At 40.2% G+C, this 25893-nt stretch overlaps 1 protein-coding gene across 2 annotated transcripts in view; it reads left to right on the top strand.

Moving 5' to 3' along the window:
• LOC124804707 (myotubularin-related protein 13) overlaps window positions 1-25893 on the top strand; it is a 216491-nt gene that overhangs the window by 47194 nt on the left and 143404 nt on the right. For both annotated transcript variants that reach the window (XM_047264966.1, XM_047264967.1), the window contains exons 7-8: window positions 10660-10968; window positions 20263-20463. In XM_047264966.1, the coding sequence (XP_047120922.1) occupies window positions 10660-10968; window positions 20263-20463 (510 nt within the window). The remainder of the gene's footprint in view (window positions 1-10659; window positions 10969-20262; window positions 20464-25893) is intronic.

Consider the following 25893-nt stretch of genomic DNA (forward strand, 5'->3'; position numbering starts at 1 on the left):
TGCTTATTCTTGGAAATAAGCTAATATTGTTCACAAGAAATGACAGTAAGGAGTATATACACTCCTGGAAATGGAAAAAAGAACACATTGACACCGGTGTGTCAGACCCACCATACTTGCTCCGGACACTGCGAGAGGGCTGTACAAGCAATGATCACACGCACGGCACAGCGGACACACCAGGAACCGCGGTGTTGGCCGTCGAATGGCGCTAGCTGCGCAGCATTTGTGCACCGCCGCCGTCAGTGTCAGCCAGTTTGCCGTGGCATACGGAGCTCCATCGCAGTCTTTAACACTGGTAGCATGCTGCGACAGCGTGGACGTGAACCGTATGTGCAGTTGACGGACTTTGAGTGAGGGCGTATAGTGGGCATGCGGGAGGCCGGGTGGACGTACCGCCGAATTGCTCAACACGTGGGGCGTGAGGTCTCCACAGTACATCGATGTTGTCGCCAGTGGTCGGCGGAAGGTGCACGTGCCCGTCGACCTGGGACCGGACCGCAGCGACGCACGGATGCACGCCAACACCGTAGGATCCTACGCAGTGCCGTAGGGGACCGCACCGCCACTTCCCAGCAAATTAGGGACACTGTTGCTCCTGGGGTATCGGCGAGGACCATTCGCAACCGTCTCCATGAAGCTGGGCTATGGTCCCGCACACCGTTAGGCCGTCTTCCGCTCACGCCCCAACATCGTGCAGCCCGCCTCCAGTGGTGTCGCGACAGGCGTGAATGGAGGGACGAATGGAGACGTGTCGTCTTCAGCGATGAGAGTCGCTTCTGCCTTGGTGCCAATGATGGTCGTATGCGTGTTTGGCGCCGTGCAGGTGAGCGCCACAATCAGGACTGCATACGACCGAGGCACACAGGGCCAACACCCGGCATCATGGTGTGGGGAGCGATCTCCTACACTGGCCGTACACCACTGGTGATCGTCGAGGGGACACTGAATAGTGCACGGTACATCCAAACCGTCATCGAACCCATCGTTCTACCATTCCTAGACCGGCAAGGGAACTTGCTGTTCCAACAGGACAATGCACGTCCGCATGTATCCCGTGCCATCCAACGTGCTCTAGAAGGTGTAAGTCAACTACCCTGGCCAGCAAGATCTCCGGATCTGTCCCCCATTGAGCATGTTTGGGACTGGATGAAGCGTCGTCTCACGCGGTCTGCACGTCCAGCACGAACGCTGGTCCAACTGAGGCGCCAGGTGGAAATGGCATGGCAAGCCGTTCCACAGGACTACATCCAGCATCTCTACGATCGTCTCCATGGGAGAATAGCAGCCTGCATTGCTGCGAAAGGTGGATATACACTGTACTAGTGCCGACATTGTGCATGCTCTGTTGCCTGTGTCTATGTGCCTGTGGTTCTGTCAGTGTGATCATGTGATGTATCTGACCCCAGGAATGTGTCAATAAAGTTTCCCCTTCCTGGGACAATAAATTCACGGTGTTCTTATTTCAATTTCCAGGAGTGTATATTGACAGGTCAATGTCAAAATATCCAGACTCGTGAACAGGGGTCGACAAGAGGTTCATGAACTTACACCACTTATTGCCCGGACCACCTGTATCTGAACCAAAAATATCCTTTTAGAATGGGAAGGATTAACCCTAAATATAATACCATACGACATAAGTGAATCAAAATAAGCAAAGTAGACTAATTTTCGTGTTGAACGATGATTCACTTCAGAGACCATTCAGATAGTAAAAGTGGCTGCATTAAGCCTTTGAACAAGATCCTGATCGCGGACTTTCCACGACAGTTTACTATCTATCTGAACACTTAGAAATTTGAACTGTTCAGTTTCACTAATTGTATGCCAATTCTGTGAAATTAAAATGTCAGGTTTTATTGAGTTGTGTGTTAGAAACTGTTAAAACCGAGTTTTGCTGTGATTTAGTGTTAGTTTATTTTCTACAAGCCATGAACTTAGGTCATGAACTGCTCTATTTGAAACTGGGCCAATGTTGCACACAACATCCTTTACTATCAAGCTAGTGTCATCATCAAACAGAAATAGTTACCCGTAATACTAGAGGGCATATCATTTATACAAATAAGGAACAGGAGTGGCCCCAACACTAATCCGTGGGGCACCTCCATTTGACTCAGACCCCAAACCACTGTCATTCTCAACATTGTGAATAATGACCTTTTGCTGTCTGTTGCTAATGTAAGAGGTGAACCAGTTGTGAGCTACTCCCCGTATTCCATAATGGTCCAACTTCGGGAGCAATATTTTGTGATCAACACAAACAAACACCTTACTTAAATCAAAAAAATATGCCTAGCATTCGAAACCTTTTGTTTAACCCATACAGTACTTCAGACAAAAGAGAATATAGCATTTTCAGTAGTTAAACGACATCTAAAGATGAACTGTAATTTGATAGCAAATTGTGTGATAAAAAATGATCAATCGTCCTTACATACACAGCCTTTTCAATAACTTTAGCAAACACTGATTGCATAGAAATTGGTCTAAAATTGTCTACATTATCCTTTTCTCCCTTTTTATAAAGTGGCTTTACTACTGAGTACTTTAATCATTCAGAAAACTGACAATTCCCAAAGGAAAAATTACAAATGTGGATAAATTCAGGGCTAACATGTGCAGCACAGTACTTTAATATTCTGCTAGGCACTCCTCCATATCCATGAGGGTCCTTAGTCTTCAATGATTTAATTATTGACTCAATCTCCCCCTTGTCTGTATCACAGAGGAGTATTGCAGACATAAATCTCAGAAAGGCATTTGCCAAGAAAGTTATATGATTCCCTGTAGAAACTAAATTTTTATTCAGTTCACCAGCAATGCTCAGAAAATGATAGTTAAATACTGTACATATGTCTGATTTATCAGTAACAGAAATATTTTTACTGAGAAACTGACTTTATATCGTCGACCTTGTGCTGCTGACCACACACTTCCTTTGCAACTTACCATATGGTTTTAATTTTATTCTGTGAATTAGCTATTCTATTTGCTTGCCACATATTCTTTGCCTTCCTAATAACATTTTTAAGCACCTTACAATACTGTTTGTAATGGGCTACTGTAGCTTGATTGTGACTACTTCTAACATTTTGATATAATTCCCACTTTGTTCTACATGATATCCGTATCCCACGAGTCAGCCACCCGGGCTGCCTATTGCTGCTAGTACCCTAATTAGAACATTCTAATGGAAAGCAACTCTCAAAGAGTGTGAGAAAAGTGTTAAGGAAAGCATTATATCTATCATTTATGTTATCGGCACTATAAACATTCTGCCACTCTTGTTCCTTGACAAGGTATAAAAAACTCTCTGTTGCTGTTGGATTAACTTTCCTATATAGTTTTGGAATTATATGTGACATTTGAGTACAAAAGCCTTTTAGTGTTAAAATTTGTGCATCATGGTCTGAAAGGCCATTCACCTTTTTACTAACAGAATGCCCCTGTAGTAATGAGGAGTGAATAAAAATATTGTCTATGGCTGTGCTACTGTTTCCCTGCACCTTAGTTGGAAAAAACACAGTGTGCCTCAGATCATATGAATTTAGGAGGTCTACCAACATCCTTTTTTGTGCACCATCATATACTAAATTTATATTGAAGTCACTACATATAACTAATTTCTGGTACTTTCTACAAAGTGAATCAAGAATCCTCACTAGCTTGAACAGAAATGCTCTGAAGGCAGAGTCAGAGAGTTATAAACAACAACAATTAGAAGTTTACTTTTACTAAATTCAACGGCCCCTTCACAACATTCAAATATCTGTTCAATCCAGTGCCGTGATACGTCTGTGGACTCTGATGGAATACTGTTTTTTACATACATAGCCAATCCCCCACCCTGCAAGGAACTCCTTGGAAAACAGCCACGTAATCTGTATCCTGGTAAAGGAAGCCTCTGAATTGTCAAATTATTTAATTGGTGCTCCGATATACCAATAATTTCAGAGTCAACATCTATAAGCAGTTCACTAACTTTATCTCCAATACCACTTATATTTCGATGAAATATGCTAATTCCTTCTCTGCTTGGAAACATGACATCCTCTGAAGGTGAGCTTTTAGTTAGAGGGACTTCCTTTAAGCAGGCATACCTATCAGCTGACTTCAATCTAAAAAAGGTGCAGCTCTAACACCAACTACTACAGGAATTTTTCCTTGATTGGTCCCACCATGACCCACTACACTGTCACCTGTCACCTGTAAGCTTCGCCAGCCTCCCCTTCCGATACCTATTGAGGTGAAACCCGATCTACTGATAGACCCAACTGGCACCACTGAAATGTGACCCATGCCCTCTGCCATCAGTGCCCCCTCCAGCCTCATGTTAATGCACCTAACAGTCACATTAAGATGAGGTCGATCATGATGCTGAAACAGTTCCATGAAATGCACATTAGTGCCACCAGTTTGGGTAGCTATCTTTACCAGGTCAACACCTAAATCATATTACCCGCCCCTATCAAGACTGTTCCCTACTCCACCCACTATCACTACCTGATCCTCCTTCGTAAAATTCCTACATAACTCCCCTATGCTGTCAGGCACCTAAGTCAACCCTGTACTAGCCTTCACAATGCTTGTGAACTGGTACTCACTCCCCAACACTTCCTGCAACTGCTGGCACAAACCTCTACCATGCGAATTACCTAGTGGCAGAACCTTCTTCTTTCTGTTAGACTTTGCAACTGACCTAGGCCTCCTAACTTCTGATGACTGCTGCATATTCCCTACATCTACAGCTACAAGAGGCTCCTCTCCACCCATCTCTGACAGTTGGTCAAATCTATTGCATACACACAAAGTATAACTGCCTGAACACCTCTTCCTCTTAGCTGCCTTCTTGCCAACTGCCAGTTCCCATTCCCCACCACCCTTCACCTTTCTCAACCTATCTAGTTCCTCCTTTGCACATTGTAACTGCACCTGAAGGGCACAGATCTTACACTCCTGCTCCTCTATCAACTTATTTCTACTACAGAGTCTGCATTCCCAGGAGAGGATCTCGCTAGAATGCCCACTGGCTTCCCCACTGCATTCCCCCCAATGAAAATACTTCGAACAAATCCCACACCGTAACGCATTACTCACAAACCTATGACAGAGCCCACACTTCTTGCTCATGGTAAAATTTTACAGTTACTGAAAATAACTATATGTGTATGTTACCTAAGTTCAATTACTCCAGTTGAACTATTTATAGAACTAACAATAGCGGTCTCGAAATTATGTCTGCTAAGAAAGCAACTACTTGTATTAATACTACTACACAACAGATAATACCAATACCAACAAAACTTCACAAAAGTATTAGCTAAAACCAAAAATTCAAGCGGCCACTGGAACACTCAACGAAATTAGAACACTGAATGAAAATTTTACTGAAATATTTCACTAGCAGCAATTAGAAATGTTAACTGAAAACTAAAGCATGAAATTTACTAAACTACTTGAATGCACAGAAAACTCTAAAAAAACATAGTGAGAAAATGTTTCCAAAAGTTTATTAAAACATTATTTCGCCACAAACAACACGAAACACCACTGAAAACTATTAAATTTCATAACTGGATAACAGTGCATATATAACTTTGTCAGTACTTATATCTAAAAACAAAGATGATGTGACTTACCAAACGAAAGCGCTGGCACGTCGATAGGCACACAAACAAACACAAATATACACACAAAATTCTAGCTTTCGCAACCAACGGTTGCTTCGTCAGGAAAGAGGGAAGGAGAGGGAAAGATGAAAGGATGTGGGTTTTAAAGGAGAGGGTAAGGAGTCATTCCAATCCCGGGAGCGGAAAGACTTACCTTAGGGGAAAAAAGGACCGGTATACACTCGCGCGCGCGCACACACACATATCCACCGCACATATACAGACACAAGCAGACATATTAAAAGGAGCTTTATAACCACTACAACTGCAACTGCACTCTGCAAAAAGTAAACACACTACTGAGATGTGAGGCTTGGACAAACGACATAAGCACTTTCACAAATAACAGATCACTGGCATCAAGAACACAGGAAGAAAGACCGAGATTAATGAAAATCCACTAATTAGTTACTTTTACAGCAAATATTAACTTTAAAATAATTAGCTGAAGACTAAAACTTTATGAAATATTGACGAGCAATTTCATCAGCAGTCCAGCACATGTGATGTCACACCAAAGAGTGACTCTGGCTCTGTTTCCAAAACATGGTGTATGGAAAGGTGTCAAACTTGAGTGACTGTAGGAGGATAAAAGATGCCTTAGATGAAATTTCTAGTTGGTGGAAACTAGCTCTAAATGTAGAAAAATGTAAGTTAATGTGGATGGGTAGGAAAACAAACCCCTGATGTTAAGATACAGCATTAATAGTTCCCTGCTTGACACAGTTACGTTGTGTAAATATCTGGGCAGAAGGGTTGCAGAGCAACATGAAATGGAATGAGCAAGTGAGAATTGTGGTAGGGTAGGCAAATGGTCAGTTTCAGTTTATTGGAAGAATTTTTGGGAAAGTGTGGTTTATGTGTAAAAGAGACAGCATATAGGACACTAGTGCAGCCTATTCTTAAATACTGCTAGAGTGTTTGGGACCCACATCAGGTCAAATTAAAGAAAGACATTGAAGCATTTCAGAGGTGTGCTGCTAGATTTGTTAAAAGTAGGTTCGAACAACAGAAAAGTAAAGAAGTATTACAGAGATGTTTAGGAAACTCGAATGGAAATCCCTGGAGGGGAGACACTCTTTTCAAGAAACACTGTATTGAAAGTTAGGAGAACTGGTATTTGAAGCTGACTGCAGAACGATTCTATTGCACACAACATATGCCTCACTTAAGGATCACAAAGGTAAGACAGGAAAAATTAAGGCTCTCATAGAGGGATACAGTCATTTTCCCCCTTGCTCTATTTATGAGTGGAACATGAAGGGAAGTTACTGGTAGTGGGACACACCTTATGGTGGCTTATGGAGTATGTATGCAGACGCAGGTATGGAACAGTGTTGTCAGTTTTTATTTATGCCCTTTAGCCATTCTCACATATTTCTCCCCAACTGAGCACATTTTCAATGGAAGTAAGAAGTCAAAAGACACCAGTTTCATTCAGACTGTTAATGTTTCTGGTTTCATATCCTAGTATTGGTTGTGGTGCTAGTTCTCCCTCATGATACTAAACATTCACAACTGTTTCTCAGTCTAACTGTGAATCGCTAGAGTGTGATGTAGGTGACCTACAATACAACTGGTCATTTCTTTCCACTTGATCGAGTGAAGTGGCGCAGTGGTTAGCACACTAGTCTCGCATTTGGGAGGACAACGGTTCAATCCTGCGTCTGGTCATCCTGATTTAGGTTTTCTGTGATTTCCCTAAATCGCCTCAGGCAAATGCTAGGATGGTTCTTCTGAAAGGGCACGGCTGACTTCCTTCCCCATCCTTCCCTATCCAATTAGACCGATGACCTTGTAGTTTGGTCTCTTCCCCTCAAATCAACCCAACCCTTCCCACTTGAGACTGCAAAAATTTACCCTACCCTGGATCAGCTTAGTGAATAAACACTTAGAATGACTTCCTACCTATTCTGTGGCTTGCTCTTGCTGACGTAGTTGCGTGAAACAGTTCTTGTAGCTCATTTGATCATACAGAGGTGTAAACAGCCGGCCCTGTGGCTATAAATGGAAATGCATGTGGTTGATCTGTGTTAAATAAATTCTGGGATCCCATTATATAAACTTAAATACGGAAAAATGGAGAACATTGGCGATACAGAGAACAGGTATTGATTGTGTCCTAATGCCAACTGAAGAGATTGGCATGCAACAGAAATCTTTAACTATTGAGAATGAATAATTTGCAAGTTGTTTGCAGAATAATAATCATACATACATTTCCTGATGCAAATAATTCACTATATATTGGGACTGTAGTAGCAAAGCTTCAGTGACACGTAGACTCTCCCTAACATGTAATATACCAGAAGTGGACACTAACAATATTTGATAAAGAAATTTCTTAGTTTTGTGCCTAATTATTTGTGGACCCCGTCATTCAGACTTGTCAATTTGGACCCACCCTCATGGCTTACTCGTAGTTCCTGACACCACTGGCATACTTCAGTACCATATGGTGTGGCCAGATTTGTTACCTGTGTTTTGAAGATGGGAGCTGCTTCTTAGCTGTAGCTGTAGCCTTTCACATTGCTTCCCCAGAAAGAGATTTATTCCTGTTAACTGCAGTGGCCCAATATAATGTTAAAATCAGCAAATAAAATGTTGTCCAAAATAAGAGGAACGTCACAGTGACAAGTTAATGTTCTCCTAATTTTCCACATCCTCACATTCTTTGATTGCACTGATCTAGTCAGATCTTTTATGCACTCATTACTTCAATCCTGAACATCAGCAGGATTTGTCACGCTTTCTCTTTCAATAAATTTTTTTCCTATAGCGATGTTTGTTCTCATTCCTAGGAACTATATTTTTAGGATGATTGCACATCTTCAGAGAAGTGTAATTATTTTTCAGTGTAAAATATGTAGTAGACAATATCAAACCATATTTCTTTGCTATGCTGGGAGTTTAATTTCGTGAGTAATCCCCAAGCTTCTGTTGAACAGTAAGTTTTCTTCGTTTATTAACGACAATCAGGATTTCGCAGTTCAGCACTTCGATAGGCAACTGAAGGTGGAAATGTTTGCTTTTTAATGTCAAAATAGTTTCTATGGCTGCCAAGATTTTGTTTACAATGTCTAGTGCACAACACATTTCTGAAAATACTTCTCTTTTTCAAGCGATTTTATTTTTTGTTTTATGTTTGTTACATTATGTTGTGGTTTGTTAAAAGTGATGTCTGCTGTGTGCGAGCTGTTTCATTATTCTGGAAACTATATTGTGGTGCACATGGTGCACATACATGAAAATTTATGATGACAATGCATCATATCTTTCAGCTACTGGTTTGTTTGAATGAACTTTTACTTCACAGTACCTGTAGAACTATTTCTTTTACAGTGAAAGTTCCAGAATAATGCATTGTTTTGTTTCCCACGCAGAATGTGTCACATTTACTTGATTTTCTGAGTGTGTCATGTGCAAGATAAATAAAATAAAAATCTTGTCTCACTGCACTAGTTCTTCTTTTTTCCAAAATACAATGGTTCTAAGGGAACTCCATAGTCATTCTTTGTTTCACTAGGAACCATCTGAAAATGATTTGTTAAATAAACCAAAATTGGCACTAACCAGAGACTTATACTTCTGATCCTGACAGTTAATAAATATTGTGTTGAAACTGTTTGATCTTTTTTTAAAAAGAATATTTTTACTTTAGTCCAGAGACGAGATAGGTAACATACGATGACATTATGTTGAAGCCTACATCTCATTCAGCAGACTTATGGGTATTGATTGTAGTCAGATTGATGAGCAAAGGTTAATTTTTATTTGTTGTTGTGTCTCCAGTGAAGGTTTTTTTGTTATAAAGGTGAAGTATTGTGCTGTGTTTGATTGCACAGAAAAAACGTTTTTTTATTTTTTTATATTAATGTATAAATACTGCAAGTGACAGGATGCAGTAGATAGGACAGGAAACTTTACTGCATTCGTTCTCTAACACCCCCCCCCCCCCCCCCCCCCCCCTCTGCAGTACATCTGTATTGTTGCATAAGCAGTTTACAGTAAACGCGTCTTTCTCTGTAATAGTAAAGTGCAATCGGTTTCCTGGGGCTTCTTCATGTCAGCAACACTGAGCAGCAGAACATTTAAAAACAAGAGGATTTCTTGAATCAGATTACGGTTAAAGATAAATTAAAGAAAAACAATATTTACGAAGTTGTAAGTTTCTTGAATGCACCAATCCCCATCCTTACACTGGCTGCACCTAACTTTTGCACGTGGTAGACAATAATATGTAGTCAGTCAGCTTCTTGCCCATGCATTTTTCATTAACATTATACAGTTTTCACTCAAAAATTTGTTCATTGTGATTATAAATGAGTCAGAGTAAGTCCTGTACTTTGGAAATGAGTGGCAGAAGCAGCTTCAGAAATCTCGCATTACTCGTACTTTCCTGGGCATTGCCCCAATGAAGGTGGGTTGTTATTGCCTTCGTCCAATCTATTATGAAATCCTGGTGGTGTTTCTGTGTCATGTGGATGACTATGATGAGTACATGTGCAGTATAGTAATATATAAATGTTGTTTTGTGTAGACTGGAGGAAAAAACCGAGTGCAGGCATGTAGCCTACATGTCTCAAAATAGCACTAAAGGTGTCTCCAAGCTAACATCAGCCACACATGCCAATAAAAGATGACAGTCACTAGTTCTTGAAACTGGAAGTTCCTTTATCTGTCCAAGGGGAGTGGGGGGGGGGGGGGGCTCTAAGCTTTATTAGAGTATTGTAAACTGTGACTGAGTAATTTATATAAATTTTCAAATGTTTCTCATCAGGATAAATAATAGTGTAGTGTGTTCCTTGTGTGGATGGGATAGTATTGAGTGATATCTGTTGCTGTAAAAATGTTTGTAGTTGTTTGATGTCTGTTTATGTATATAATGGTAAGCCACTGCTATTGTCAAAGGAGTTTACATGGGAAATTAATCATGTGTATGTGTTCTCTAATTAATCATGTGTATGTGTTCTCTCTCTTACAGATGGATGTGATTGTGGCAGATTTAGATGGAGGCTCTATTTTGGTACCTGATGGTGTTTCATTGCCATTGTTACCAGAGCCACTACTGAGCCAGACAACTGAAGCGCTGGGACTCATTTTGCAGCCAGAACTATCAGCAGCTGACCTTGCTTTCCCACCACCCTCCCCCCGTACTCCTGCCCCTCCAGCATTGCTTGACAAACAACTCCGTGCCGTGTTCATGCGTACTTTCGCGGCCTTACTACAAGGTTATCGTAGCTGCCTCACCATCATACGCATTCATCCAAAACCTGTTATAACATTCCATAAGGTAAATGAAGTAGAATTCTTCTGGATTAATGTTATATTAGGATGACTTTAGTACACTAATGTAGCTATTTTGGCGATATTAGAAGTTCAAGAACCTGCCAGTCACTTCAGATTCATAGAGTTGTCAAACAATGAAAAATTGTATTGTAAAAACTAGCTGTTACCCCCAACTGTGCTCACTTATCAGTAGTTCTGTTGATGAATGATGGTGAGGAAGTGAGTTACTGTACGTGCAATAACAAAAGCTGCCCTCGTGTGTGTGCCCTTTTGGGTAAGCGTAGCTCGTGATGTGTGGCCTGCTCTCCCACCTCCCGAGGTGTCCCAGCGCAGGATGGACATGTGTAGCATTGCTACTGGGCAGTGCATACAGAGGGGCATGGGCAGTAGCATGCATGTAAGCATTGTGAGATTGAAGTATCCTCGTACACTAAATATGTGCCCACTGTTCCACTCAGGTCGACTGTGGCCTCCACAGATTTTTGTTTTTGTTTTTCTTTGACGGAATTTGTATGTAGTTATGCCCACTGCTCACGTGTAAATCTACGCACTATAAAAGAGTTAGTGACCCTTTACATAGCTGCCAGTCTTAGCGTAATTAAAGTGTTTGAACGGATTTAATTTAATTTAATATAGCAAGTTAAAAAAGGAAAGAGAGAAATCAGATAAGTTGTTCTGTAGTTATTAGTGCCGCTCTTACACCCAGTACTGAATTATATCAGCTTAAATGTATATTCTTGTACGTTCTTCCATCAGTAATGATAAGTTTGCATAGCAATTACAACAAAAATAATTTTATAAACATATATTAGGTGTACTGAAAAATGAGTGTATTAAAGCTCTTTCACTTTTTCTATGCAGTTCTGGCAAAGCCAGTTCATCATGGTGATGGTTAAATAGCTTTCTTTGGTTTAGTTCACAAATTGCAACACTTAAACTTTTCACACTATTTTAGGCCACAGAGGCAAGGTCTTTTCCGAATATACAATGTCTGATCAAAAAATTCTGGAACTTTGTCCAAAAAATTTTCTACCTTTAGTTTTTATGGTGCATGGTCTCCTTCAAAATACTCCCCTCCAAATTTTATACACTAGTCCCAACACCGTTTCCACTTCCGGAAGCATTCTTGGTACGTTTCTTGCTGGATCACACGAAGTGCTGCCTGTGAATATTCTTTTATCTCATCTATTGTTGTAAATCTTTGTCCTTTCAACAAAGTTTTCAATTTTGGAAATGAAAGACAAGTCTGCAGGAGCCTGGTCTGGAGAGTATGGAGGATGAGGCAGCCCAGTGATTTAGTTTTTTGTCTGTTAGTCACTCACCGACAAGGATGGATGTGTGATTGCATTATCATGATGCAAGAGCCATGAATTCTCACACCACAATTCAGGCTGTTTCCTTCTCATATTTTCTCTCGGGCACCACAACATGTCCTGATACTACCATCGATTAACAGTACGTCCCTGTGGCTTGAATGTATGATGAACTAATTCCTTCAAGTCAAAGAAAAGTATGAGCATGGCTTTGACATTTCACCTGTCCTGATGAACTTTTTTTGTTCTTGAAAAACCTTTCCTGACCCATTGTGAAGACTGAACCTTGGTCTCAATATCATAACCTTAGACCCACGTCTCATCACCATTTATGATTCTCTTAAGAAACATCTTGTTCTCATTTGTGCAATCCAGAAGCATCTTCACAGATGGTGAGGCGAAGGTCTTTCTGGTCTTGACTCATGAACTGTGGGATGAACTTGGCTGCAACACAATGCATTCTGAGATGCTGTGTTAGGATTAATGAAATTATCCAACTGAAATTTTACATTCTTGTGCAATCTCTCGGACAGTCAGTCTTCGATCGACAGGCACAATTTCATTGACGTTCCTGCATGAATGTTGTCAGTAGACATCGAAGGGCGTCCTGAACGAGGATCATCTTCAACTTTTGTCTGGCCATTTTTAAACTGTGTAAACCACTCGCAACACAGAGTGTGGCTTGAGTGCTCATCACCATAGTCTTCCCGCATCATTTGGTGTGTCTTTGTAAACGTTTTCTTGAGTTTTATGCAAAATTTAATGCAGATGCGTTGCTCCTTTAACTCTGTCATTTCAAAATTTGTAGTCTGTGTGACACCATGTTCTACTCAGTGCAGCAGTGAACAATAACTAACTGACATACAACAATGAAATTTCTGGCAATTACAGATTAAACACAGGTGTGTGCAGGGATGCCAACCGCATTTCGCTCTCACTCCATTGGCATGAAATTACGAATTTTTCAGAATCTTTTGAACAGACTTCGTACTTCTGACCAAAACCTGATTCTGCTTTCATAATAAAATATTTTCATAACTTTTCGTCCCCTATTTCACTGCCTTATGCGATGGATTTTCAAAAATGTTGAAACACGTATTTTTCTAGCTGAGAAGTCAAATATCAATTTTCATAGATGTAGCTTTAAAAATGCTTTGTAGTTTTTGAATAATGATTTATTATTTTTTAAAAAACTTTCTCACATGTTTCACCTCTTTAGGGGTTGAATTTCCAAAAATGGTGAGACAAGTATTTCTTATTTGTGATTGAGAAACGAAATACTGTACCAGTATTCTCTGTTTTAGCTTCAAAGTTGCCGTAATAGTGACATATCTTTAAAAAACCTTTTCTTACCCTTCTTAAATGAAGCAGACAGTGTAAGATTAACCCACCCTCCAAATTTAAAGTTTCTGTCCATAGTGGTTTGGGCTGGGCAATGAGGTGTCCTTCAGTCAGGACATTCCCTTTCATATATAGAGATTATGTAACACACAGTGTGGAAGTATAGGAAAACACATTGAAGAGTGCATAAGCATTATATTCATTACTTCGAATCATGTCATGTAGCATATATCAGCCAATAAAAGTGTTTTCATAAATACAATAAAGATCAAAAGTCAAATAGTAAATAGCTATTTCAAAGAGTAAATGTCTTTTCCCTAATTCATGTAATTTTCTTCAAATCAATAAGTGCCTTGTATTAAACGCTTTCTAAAGTTCCTCATGTTCTTCCTCAAGGTTCACGTTATTTCCATACCAAATTTCTTCAAAATTGATTGAGCAGGTTAATTGTGAAAAGACAACAGACAGAATTACTTTCGCATTTTTAATAATAGTATGAATAAAACTTTCGGTTGTGACATGTTTTTACTGTGACCAATTTTGATGAAATAAAGCCTGCCACAAGCTCTGCTTAACTTGGCTATGAAAACCACATGAAAATTCATCTAGTAGTTTTGGAGAATCTTGTTCAGACAAGCAGACAGGCATGACAGTGTTACAGATGTATTATTAGTTTAGGTAAGTAAAAACTTAATATATGTAGATAATTTCAAAGTAATGGAGCCCACTCCCCGAATAGCGGGAGTATGGATGGAGTTGATGACAGGCGCACAAAGGGAAAAGGAAACTACCTTCAGGAATGGATCAATATAAAAAAAATCCATTCCACGTGGGAAAAATTATATATAAAAACAAAGATGAGGTGACTTACCGAACGAAAGCGCTGGCAGGTCGATAGACACACAAACATACACACAAAATTCAAGCTTTCGCAACAAACTGTTGCCTCATCAGGAAAGAGGGAAGGAGAGGGGAAGACGAAAGGAAGTGGGTCTTTAAATACTTGCACATACACACGTATGCATCCCCACATACACAGACACAAGCAGACATTTGTAAAGGCAAAGAGTTTGGGCAGAGATGTCAGTCGAGGAGGAAGTACAGAGGCAAAGATGTTGTTGAATGACAGGTGAGGTACGAGCAGTGGCAACTTGAAATTAGCGGAGGTTGAGGGCTGGTGGGTAACGGGAAGAGAGGATATACTGAAGGGCAAGTTCCCATCTCTGGAGTTCTGACAGGTTGGTGTTAGTGGGAAGTATCCAGATAACCCGGACGGTGTAACACTGTGCCAAGATGTGCTGGCTGTGCACCAAGGCATGTTTAGCCACAGGGTGATCCTCATTACCAACAAACACTGTCTGCCTGTGTCCATTCATGCGAATGGACAGTTTGTTGCTGGTCATTCCCACATAGAAAGCTTCACAGTGTAGGCAGATCACTTGGTAAATCAGGTGGGTGCTTTCACACGTGGTTCTGCCTTTGATCGTGTACACCTTCCGGGTTACAGGACTGGAGTAGGTGGTGGTGGGATGGTGCATGGGGCAGGTTTTATACCGGGGGCGGTTACAAGGGTAGGAGCCAGAGGATAGGGAAGGTGTTTGGGGATTTCATAGGGATGAGCTAAGAGGTTACGAAGGTTAGGTGGACGGCGGAAAGACACTATTGGTGGAGTGGGAAGGATTTCATGAAGGATGGATCTCATTTCAGAGCAGGATTTTCGAGCTAAAATAGACATGCACCAGATTAGATTCACCTGGTCCTACTCCATATCCCATGCCACTTTCCTTGACGTTGACCTCCATCTGTCCAATGGCCAGCTTCACATGTACATCCTCATCAAACCCACCAACAAGCAACAGTACCTCCATTATGACAGCTGCCACTCATTCCATATCAAACGTCCCTTCCCTACAGCCTAGGTCTTCAAGGCAAACGAATCTGCTCCAGTCCGGAATCCCTGAACCATTACACCAACAACCTGAAAACAGCTTTCGCATCCTGCAACTACCCTCCCGACCTGGTACAGAAGCAAAGAACCAGAGCCACTTCCTCATCCCCTCAAACCCAGAACCTCCCACAGAAGAACCACAAAAGTGCCCCACTTGTGACAGGATACTTTCCGGGACTGGATCAGACTCTGAATGTGGCTCTCCAGCAGGGATACGACTTCCTCAAATCCTGCCCTGAAATGAGATCCATCCTTCATGAAATCCTCCCCACTTCACCAAGAGTGTCTTTCCGCCGTCCACCTAACCTTCGTAACCTCTTAGCTCATCCCTATGAAATCCCCAAACACCTTCCCTACCCTCTGCCTCCTACCCTTGTAACCGCCCCCGGTGTAAAACCTGTCCCATGCACCCTTCCACCACTACGTACTCCAGTCCTGTAACCCGGAAGGTGTACACGATCAAAGGCAGAGCCACGTGTGAAAGCACCCACGTGATTTACCAAGTGATCTGCCTACACTGTGAAGCTTTCTATGTGGGAATGACCAGCAACAAACTGTCCATTCGCATGAATGGACACAAGCAGACAGTGTTTGTTGGTAATGAGGATCACCCTGTGGCTAAACATGTCTTGGTGCACGGCCAGCACATCTTGGCACAGTGTTACACCATCCGGGTTATCTGGATACTTCCCACTAACACCAACCTATCCGAACTCCGGAGATGGGAACTTGCACTTCAATATATCCTCTCTTCCCGTTATCCACCAGGCCTCAATCTCTGCTAATTTCAAGTTGCCGCCACTCATACCTCACCTGTCATTTAACAATATCTTTGCCCTTCCACTTCCACCTCGACTGACATCTCTGCCCAAACTCTTTGCCTTTACAAATGTCTGCTTGTGTCTGTGTATGTGTGGATGGATATGAGGGTGTGTGCGAGTGTATACCTGTCCTTTTTTCCCCCTAAGGTAAGTCTTTCCGCTCCCGGGATTGGAATGACTCCTTACCCTCTCCCTTAAAACCCACATCCTTTCGTCTTTCCCTCTCCTTCCCTCTTTTCTGATGAAGCAACCGTTTGTTGTGAAAGCTTGAATTTTGTGTGTATGTTTGTGTGTCTATCGACCTGCCAGCACTTTCGTTTGGTAAGTCACATCATCTTTGTTTTGTGATATATTTTTTCCCACGTGGAATGTTTCCAAGCACATGCCCATACCCATGTAAGTGTTTGCTGTTTAATGTATTTTGAAAGCAGCTAATTTAGTATTCCCTTTGACACTGGTGACTAATTGTAGAAGTAAATAAAGTTTGGAAAGTTCCTTCTCTTACTGCTCTTTACCATAAATTTTAGTATGGTGGTATCTTCGAGGGTCATTTTTGAAGCGCATCGCATCTACGTGTCCTGTCACATGACGGTCTGTTCACTGTCGTCCACTCTGGACCCGGCTCCCACTACCCCACCATGATGTTCACCTTCTCTGCTGGGGTTGATTGTATGGTTGTATTGCTTTGTTTGTCACCATGTCAATCATTAATCTCACCAGTTGTGAAGTGTGCTTGTTTTTCGGTTCTTAAATGCAAAACAAGTTCGTCCTGCTGAAATTCACTGGCAGCTTGTTGAAGTTTGTGGTGCAGGTTTGATGAATGATGGAAATATGCATAAATGGTGTAGGCTGTTTAATAAAAGGACAAATGTTCATGATGGTGAATGTTCTGGGCAGCCTAGCGTCATGAATGAAGACTTGACACACAAAAGTTGAGGAGGCAGTTCGCCAAGACAGGCGTTTCACTATTGATGATCTGTATCAGAAATTTCCGCAAGTTCCGAGATCAGTAGTTTTTCACATTGTTACTGACGAACTTCACAACAAAAAATTTGTGCAAGACAGTTGCCAAATATGTTGACAGAGGACACAAAACAAAGCGAATGGCACCTTCTTTTTGGAACACTATCACAAGGATGGGGATGAGTTGTTGAGTCACATTGTAACCGTGTGAAATGTGGATTGTGGGCTACACTTCAGAGAATAAACATCAATCCAATGAGTGGCATCATTCAAACCCCCCGACGAAACCACAAAAATTCAAACAAGACTTTCAACACGGAAAATCATGGCCATGGTTTTTTGGGACTGGAAAGGCATTATTCTTTTAGACTTTTTGCCAAGAAGATTGACAATAAATGCTGAGACGTACTGTGAACCATTATTAAAGCTTAGGCGCCTTTCAAAATCGCCAGTGGGGACTGCTTTCTAGCAGCGTCGTTCTGCTTCACAACAATGCACCACCTCACATTGCAGGAAGAACAAAGATGCAACTGGACAAGTTTCATTGGGAATTACTAGATCATCCATCACACAGCCCTGACTTAGCACCGTCGGACTTTCATCTGTTTCCGAAACTGAAGTAATTTCTTGGTGAAAAGTGCTAGGAAAATGATGAGATGTTGAAAGAAACTGTTACTAACTGGTTTAACAGTCAGGTGGCAGAGTTCTTTGATGCTGGGATCCAAAAGCTGGTCCGACGACGTGACAAATGTTTAAACATTCATGGTGACTATGTTGAAAAGTTAAAAAAAAGTGCATATTGTAGTTTGTGAAACAATTTACATTTATAAATAAAGTTTTTCCTACCCCATTACAAATCGGTTCTTTCTTTAAAGATGACACTCGTAGCATAACAACACTTCCTGCCTTTTTATTGCCGACCGGAGTGGCCGAGTGGTTCTAGGCGCTACAGTCTGGAACCGCGCGACTGCTACGGTCGTAGGTTCGAATCCTGCCTCGGGCATAGATGTGTGTGATGTCCTTAGGTTAGTTAGGTTTAAGTAGTTCTAAGTTCCAGGGGACTGATGATCTCAGATGTTAATTTCCATAGTGCTCTGAGCCATTTGAACCATTTTCCTTTGTATGAGCAGTCAGTCACAAATTATTTCACCTTATTGATATTTCAACATATTAGGAGACACAGTTTGTTGAAACCAGATAAAAACACCAAAGAGGTTGTCGGGGTCAAGTGAAATATTTACAAAGGTGCAGTTCAAGTGCATGAAAAACAGTGATTTCATTTTTATGAGAAATGCTCTTGAAGCTAGCAAGATTCAAAGTGTGAAATAGTTTATTTGAAATTAATTGTTACAGGTAAGAATATTTGCCTTTTATGTGCTGGTTTTTATACAATACTTATCACTTCAGAAGTGGCCTCATGAGTGGTACCATAAATTTCCTGAACATCCAGCAGTAAAAGGAAACAACTGACATTGGCTACCAAGTAATCTGGGGTATATTTTTGGAACCAAATGTTTAGAGTAGTGCAAAGTAATTAAAGTACATTATAGGAAAATTGTGAGCTTAAAATTAAGCAACATATTTGATTATTAGTGAAAAGTTAAAACTGTGGGCTCTGTTGAAACTTGAATCATGCCTTTTTATGAACAGTGTTTTGCAGCCACCAAATAACACCTCGCAGAGGCAAGGACAGGCCCACTTTTACCAAAGTCAACAGAAGCTCTCCCATGACACTGTCGGACATCAGCAAGTTCACTAAACATTGAGAAATCAATGATTTGCTCATTGCCTTGAAACATGTCATATGATAGGTGCCTCCCAAGAGGCAGGCGATTGTATACAATATCATCTCATTAACTTTCCAGCAAGTGTCAGAGAAGTATAATCTGCTGGAAAGTGTGTTCACACACAGTAAGAAACCTGAGAACCCTGAATAAATGCTGTGCAAAGTACAGTTGCCATGACAGAGATTTGAAGAATGGTGGAGGAACTGCAGTTGCATTTAGTTTGCATTCAAATTCTGTATATCAGAATTGTAAATATGTGGGATCACTTCCACAATTACCTGTAGTAATGACAGGACCCAAACCAATGGCTGCCATTGTTGTTTTGAAAAGGAAATAACAATCTCAAAAGCAACTAAATACGGTATGAGTACACAGTAATTGTAGAGATATAGGCTGCAATTTTCACTGCATGCTGACAAGCATCTATTTTCTGTTCAACCAGATGATAGTTCCATGTTCAAACAGACTTAGAATTGCTGCAGCTATTAATGGTACTAGATGCTGCAACTAAACTCTTGATGAAAATGCAGAAATCCAAGTTGTGACAAACGAAGGGCTGAATTAGAAGACTCGATACAAGAACTGACTTGCATGTACTGAGTAAACGCAGCCCTGATCATATATATTATGGAAGAGTGGGAGCCATAACATGCATAGATTTGACTCGGGTGAATATCATGATGCCTCAGTAACACTTTGTCATTACATGGCAATGCATGAATGATACTGTAAGCAATGTATAACCATTTTTGCCGGTCGATGGACAGTCAACAAATTTGCAAAAATTGTAGCTCAGAGACCAAGTGAGGTAGGACTGTCATAAGACACTAGACTCATATTCAGAAGAATAGCAGCTCAAATCTCTGTCTAGTTATCCAGCTGCAGGTTTTTTGAGAGTTCCCTAAATCACTTCAGGTGGATGCTGCGATGGTTTTTTTTGAAAGGGAATAACTAATTTCCTTTCCCACCTTTCCCCAAGCTGAATTTGAGCTCCATCTCTAATGATATTGTTGTTGTTGGGACATTAGACTCAAATCTTCCTTCCTTTGGTATCCTGAGAAGGGCGAATGCACAGTTGCTAAAGTGATATTTCATATGTAGTAAAATTATTTTCATTGCTTACAGGCAGCTTTTTTAGGAGAAAGATGTTTGATGGATTGTGATTTCACAACTCGTGTGTTGGACTGCATGTTCTTCACTGGATTTGTGGCTGAACGTGGTCCACCTTGGAGGCCTTGCGATGTGTGGGATGAACTGTACAGCAGTCTTAGTGAATTATTTCGCCTGGAGGCTCAGGATCAACGCCTATTAATTGCCCATATTCAGGTTTGTAACAGTTAAAGAAATTATATTAAAGCAAATGAGAAGATAATCTTTAAATAAAGTATCATTTAATAATAGAAAATATAACTTTTGTGCCATGTTACTAAATATACTTCGGTACATAACTTTTGAGCCATTCCATGTGTCAACAAGTCAATCACTAACTTTTCATGAGGTTTATCATCCAGTACTCTAACATCTCTTCTTCTAAATGGCATATGATTCATTCGCAGTTGAATGTGGAGAATAAAGGATAACCCGTGATTTTTAAATTATAGTTAAATAAGAAAATTAAAGGTTTCTTAGGGGGCAAGAAAAATACAGAACATACATGAATGTACGGGCTGCAGAAATTCTGTGTATTAATTTGAATTATAGACCTCATTTTTTAAATAAAAATACGTGAAGAGTGAAATACTTGAGACATGCAGTAATTCAGCTTAAAGCTTGAAATCTTACCTAGTTAAATATTGAAAACTCCAATTATGTAAGGGACAGGGCTTGTGTGAATTCTGTCATTCTTAATGCAATTTGTGATACTCTGCAAAACTGAAACTATATAAATTAAAGGTTATCTTGCAGCACTGCTGTGGGTCTCAATTTTAAAGAAATCTCTAACATTTACTCCATTTTTGAATAATATTTAGTGCATTTATTAATTTTTAAATTCGTTCAATTTTAACAAAGGATGTGCCATTTTCGTCTGGTTTTTCGACATGGATTTCAAAAACGTAACCATAATGTTTCCATTTTTAGTGCCACTCTCACAGAGGCTACAGAAGATGTTTTAATGGGGTACATTTGTGAAATTAATGAAAATGTTGATTTTCAATTTATTTTTTAGTAGAACTTGGGGACAGGAAGTTCCCAAACATCAAAGATTCAATCATGAAATTGCATTCTAAGTGCATGAAAAATAATTAAATGTGTGATGCGACCTTCCTGCTACACCCACTTTCTGAATACTAGCTCCATGAATGACAATTCTGTGGATTACATTCAGAAGGAGAGGCTTGCAAATTGTAGCCTTCCAAGCCCACTTAAAGATTTCCAGCCGACCCTGAACTTCTAAGAAAGTGTGTTCACAGCAAAATTCAGAATGAAAATGAGTCTTTGAATTCACTTATGTGGAAAGGATGCCCTAAAACCACATTTTCATCTGCTACAGTTGTCAGAATTAAAGCTAATGATGCAGTTCTTGTATTTAATGATGGGGACATAGGGAGGATGAAGGTATTAGAGAGAATGGGCTTTTGGTTTGGAAATTTCACTTAAGACATCCTGAGAAAAATTGATCTACATCTCCCCTCTGCAGCTGAAAAGTCAGTTGAAGACCTGGTAAAGGAAAGAAGGCAGAAAACAAGAAACCAGAAGAGAAGTCTTGAAGGGAAAGAGGATCCCGAGTGCAAATCTGGGACCTCCTGAAGAGGTGACATAAGAGGAACATTAGGTTAAACTGTAAATTGTATTCCCTGAAAATTATATTCTTTAAATTTTATGGTAAAATTTAATGAGTTACTACCTCTTAATCACGGGAGGTCCTTGCTGGTATTGGAGTCTTTCAACAGAGCAGGCTAAAAATGGTTTCCAATACTTTGTCTTACATTGTCTGGCAGCATCCGAAAACTGCTTCAGTGGTGTACTTGGCAGTAAAGGGATGGCAAAATGGCTGGGTATAGAGTGGTAATAAACACACCTCGTACTGTGTGTGCACTGCACTCCACTGCACTATTTACACTGCACTGCCCACAGTATTCCAAATGCTGTTACTTGGGGGGGGGGGGGGGGGGGGGGGAGGTCGAGGAGGTAGGAGGGAGGAGAGAGATCTGGTGTGTGACACCAGATTTTGTACTGCTGCTGGAGTCAAGGGAAACCCTTGTGGGAACATGGCTTGGGAAGGTGGAGTCGAAGATGTGGTAGCACTCCTCTCGTTAACCGAACCGTGACGGAACACTGACACTGGATGTGGGTGTAAAATCCTGCTGCCTGTGCATACTCGGACAAAGTGCGGCAGACGATGATGCGAGCCATGTGGTGTTGCATAGGATGGGTTCCCGGGCATACAGCCGAGAGGAGTTGCCACATCGAAGCAGATGATGATGATGATGCTCGGTGGTCTACATGGCATCTGGAAAGTGTGGCAGTCTTAAGTTCCACTTCTGGCAGAAGTGACTAGTGTGGGTGCTGGTGGGATGTGCTGGTACCTTGGCCAGCAGGCACTTTGCTTATTGCTGGTTTTTGGTCAGCGCAGCCTGTCACCTGGTGCTATACATGAAGACAAACTCAAGGAGTTGCCCCAAGTTCAATCAGGCAGTTTCGATCTTGATGTAAGGCCATTATCAAGTGCATCTGAAACTTTTCTTGAGACGTAACATCAAATGATCTTTCATTGTTGCTTCTGTACAGCATAAGTTTCAGAAGCACTTGATAATGTCCAGATGTAAAGGCTGAAAACAGCCGTGTGAGCTTAATGAAGTTCTAAAAGAAGCAACTGGAGCAGCTTTTCATTAAGTCAATGCTTATCAGTTCTACATCCTTCTCAGCTTCTGTTTCAGGTATATGTCTTCATCTGCAACAACTGATTTCTCAGAAAAATCCGTATACACTTCTTAATATGTGACATGTGTTTGAAGGGTTGAATCCTCAGTTGCAATACGATATTTGGTTGTTTCAAACTTACTGTTGTTGTAAAGCAGAAAAGACATTTTTGAATGTGAGGAAAGCGTCTGATATTAATCACAGTCTTACTGAGAGTCAGGTATTCAGAAAATACATCTTTATTAGGAACAAAAACATGGTTTTTGTGTGAATCTAAGTTTTTGCACATTGCTAAAAATCTTTATCACTGCCAATGTGCTATTTTTTTGGATTTCACCTGCTTCCACATTCTTTCTCTTATTGTACCTCTGGTAACATCCACTGCACTTGTTCCTTGAGATGGGGAAAGAATAATCAGTCCGTATTGTTCAAAAGACCTTCTGTACTGAACACAAAGTGGATAAGGTGTACTTGTTTTTAAACTGGAAAGACAAGCAAACAAGTTGTCAACTTCTTGAGGCAGGGAAGCCTTAGCTTTAGTTTAGCCACAATTTTATGTAAAAAGATGCAGCAGAAATCTTTCCATGTATTAGATCATCACTAATGATAGCAAAAGAAAATATTCTATCAGCACTCAAAACACATGTTGTAAAAACCGTTAATTGGCTTGTGTGACCAGTGAGCACTCTGAATTTTGTCTTGAATAATAAAAAGAAATTCGGCAAAGTGTATCTGTAGTTGTCTAGTTTCACGAGACCCATTTTGCCTTTTGTCTCAAATTCAGCAGATTTACGGATGATAATATAAAGCATTTGATCTTAGATTAACACAGAAAATGATCTTAGATCAAGCTTTACTTGGAAATCTTATGTTTTGTAAATGCTAATCCCAGATTATATTGTGGTGAAGTAGGATCAACTTGGACTGACAATAATTTGTGGAGCAACGTGAGGTTAAGTGTAATCTTCAGTTTACAATGTAGTGACATCACAAAACATTGGTTTTGCTTTGCACAAATACAAATTGAAATAATAAAAGTTGTTACTAACATGTAAATATGTAACTACGCCACGCCCACACTGCTGAAGCTAGAAAAGCTAGAAATATCTCCCCCCCCCCCCCCCCCCCCACCGCCCCCCGATCTATAAGGTTAGGTTAAGTGGCTTGTCACTATGTATGTAATGAATGCAGATTAATTTATCTCATAAAAATTCATAGAGGCATATCACAATTTACACGATTAATTTTGAGGAATTGTATAGACACTCGGCAAGAGAGCAAGAAAGCAAAATTCAAAATATTTGTCGTGAATGATTACATATGTTGCTACTGACAACAGCCAATAATAATTAAATGTCTCTTGGCTCTAGTAGCAGTAACTATACAGTGGCTATTAATTTTTGAACTATTGAACACATGACTAAACTGTTATGGCAACTACATGGACACTGATGAACAGAGGAGAAAGAAGCAAGTATATGTAAGTTATTTAGCATGTTGATAATTATCAAGCACCCTTTGTACAACTGTTTCAGTGGCTCAGAGCTTGTGTTTTGATCTCTCATATAAAGGAACTCGGGCTGCAATCCAGGTCAACACTAGGAACTTTTTTTCAATTTGATGCTACTTTCTCTGCTGTATGATAATTGTAATAACACTAAGTTGTGAAGCCACATTTTTTTTTTTTTTTTTTTTTTTTTTCCTGTGTGTAAGAAACTTACATGATGTGAATGATGGTGTATTGTTTTGTTTCATTTAGTTTGCTTCGCAGATATGAGTATTCCAATGTGTCTGCTGAGGACGGTAAAGGGCGAACTCATTCTCTAAATTAAGTGATAAATCATTAAAGCTTAGGGGCGAGGAGAGGAACTGCACAGCTGTTAGAATTAAGGTTGAGGGAGTATGAATATGTTGTAGGTTTGCTTAAACATTTAGAAAACCTTGTCACAGCAACAATTAATTTCTTCACTACAGCATTCTTCTTAGTTGAAATGTCTGGAAATAGGATTATTTTTTTCTCACTGCCTTTTCTAAAATATTCTGAGATTTATATGAACCTAAATAAGAAGTTTCTCAAAACAAAGATGATGTGACTTACCACGCCCGCGAGTGTACACCCGTCCTTTTTTCCCCCCCTAAGATAAGTCTTTCCGCTCCCGGGATTGGAATGACTCCTTACCCTCTCCCTTAAAACCCAAATCCTTTCGTCTTTCCCTCTCCTTCCCTCTTTCCTGACGAAGCAACCGTTGGTTGCGAAAGCTAGTATTTTGTGTGTATGTTTGTGTGTGTATCGACGTGCCAGCACTTTCGTTTGGTAAGTCACATCATCTTTGTTTTTAGATATATTTTTCCCATGTGGAATGTTTCCCTCTATTAATAAATAAGAAATTTCTGTTGACTTGAGTGATCTAGCTTCATTTTCTTGAAATTACTTGTTCCCAATCCTTTCTTCCTTTCTTTTCAATCTGTAAGTTTGCTAAGTTCTTCTCTCTCTTTCTTCTGAAATCTTGTAATCTTTCCTTGTATTTTACTCTACGTTCAGCTAATTTTAAAGGACATGCTCTTGATTTTACAAAATCTCTCTTTTTCTTTCTTTGATCCATTATGTAACAAAAAGTTGGTATTCATAATGTATAATAGTTCACTAACCTTCTTTTGATATTACTACTTAATCAGTATTTTTAGTTTCCTGTGGGATGTACAACCGCCAGTAATTTAAACTTAAAATAAAAACCTCTAGTACTAGCTCAAATAATCACAGAGTAAGTGGTGTAGTGGTCAGTAAAACAAATGATTATGCAAATTGGGCATGTAATGTGAAGACAAAAATTCCTTGGATTAACAAGTGCAACTGTAACATCAGTTGAAATTATCTGCATTTACTGTCCCAAAACA

This window comes from Schistocerca piceifrons, chromosome 7 (genome assembly GCF_021461385.2).
Source record: "Schistocerca piceifrons isolate TAMUIC-IGC-003096 chromosome 7, iqSchPice1.1, whole genome shotgun sequence".
NCBI lineage: Eukaryota > Metazoa > Arthropoda > Insecta > Orthoptera > Acrididae > Schistocerca > Schistocerca piceifrons.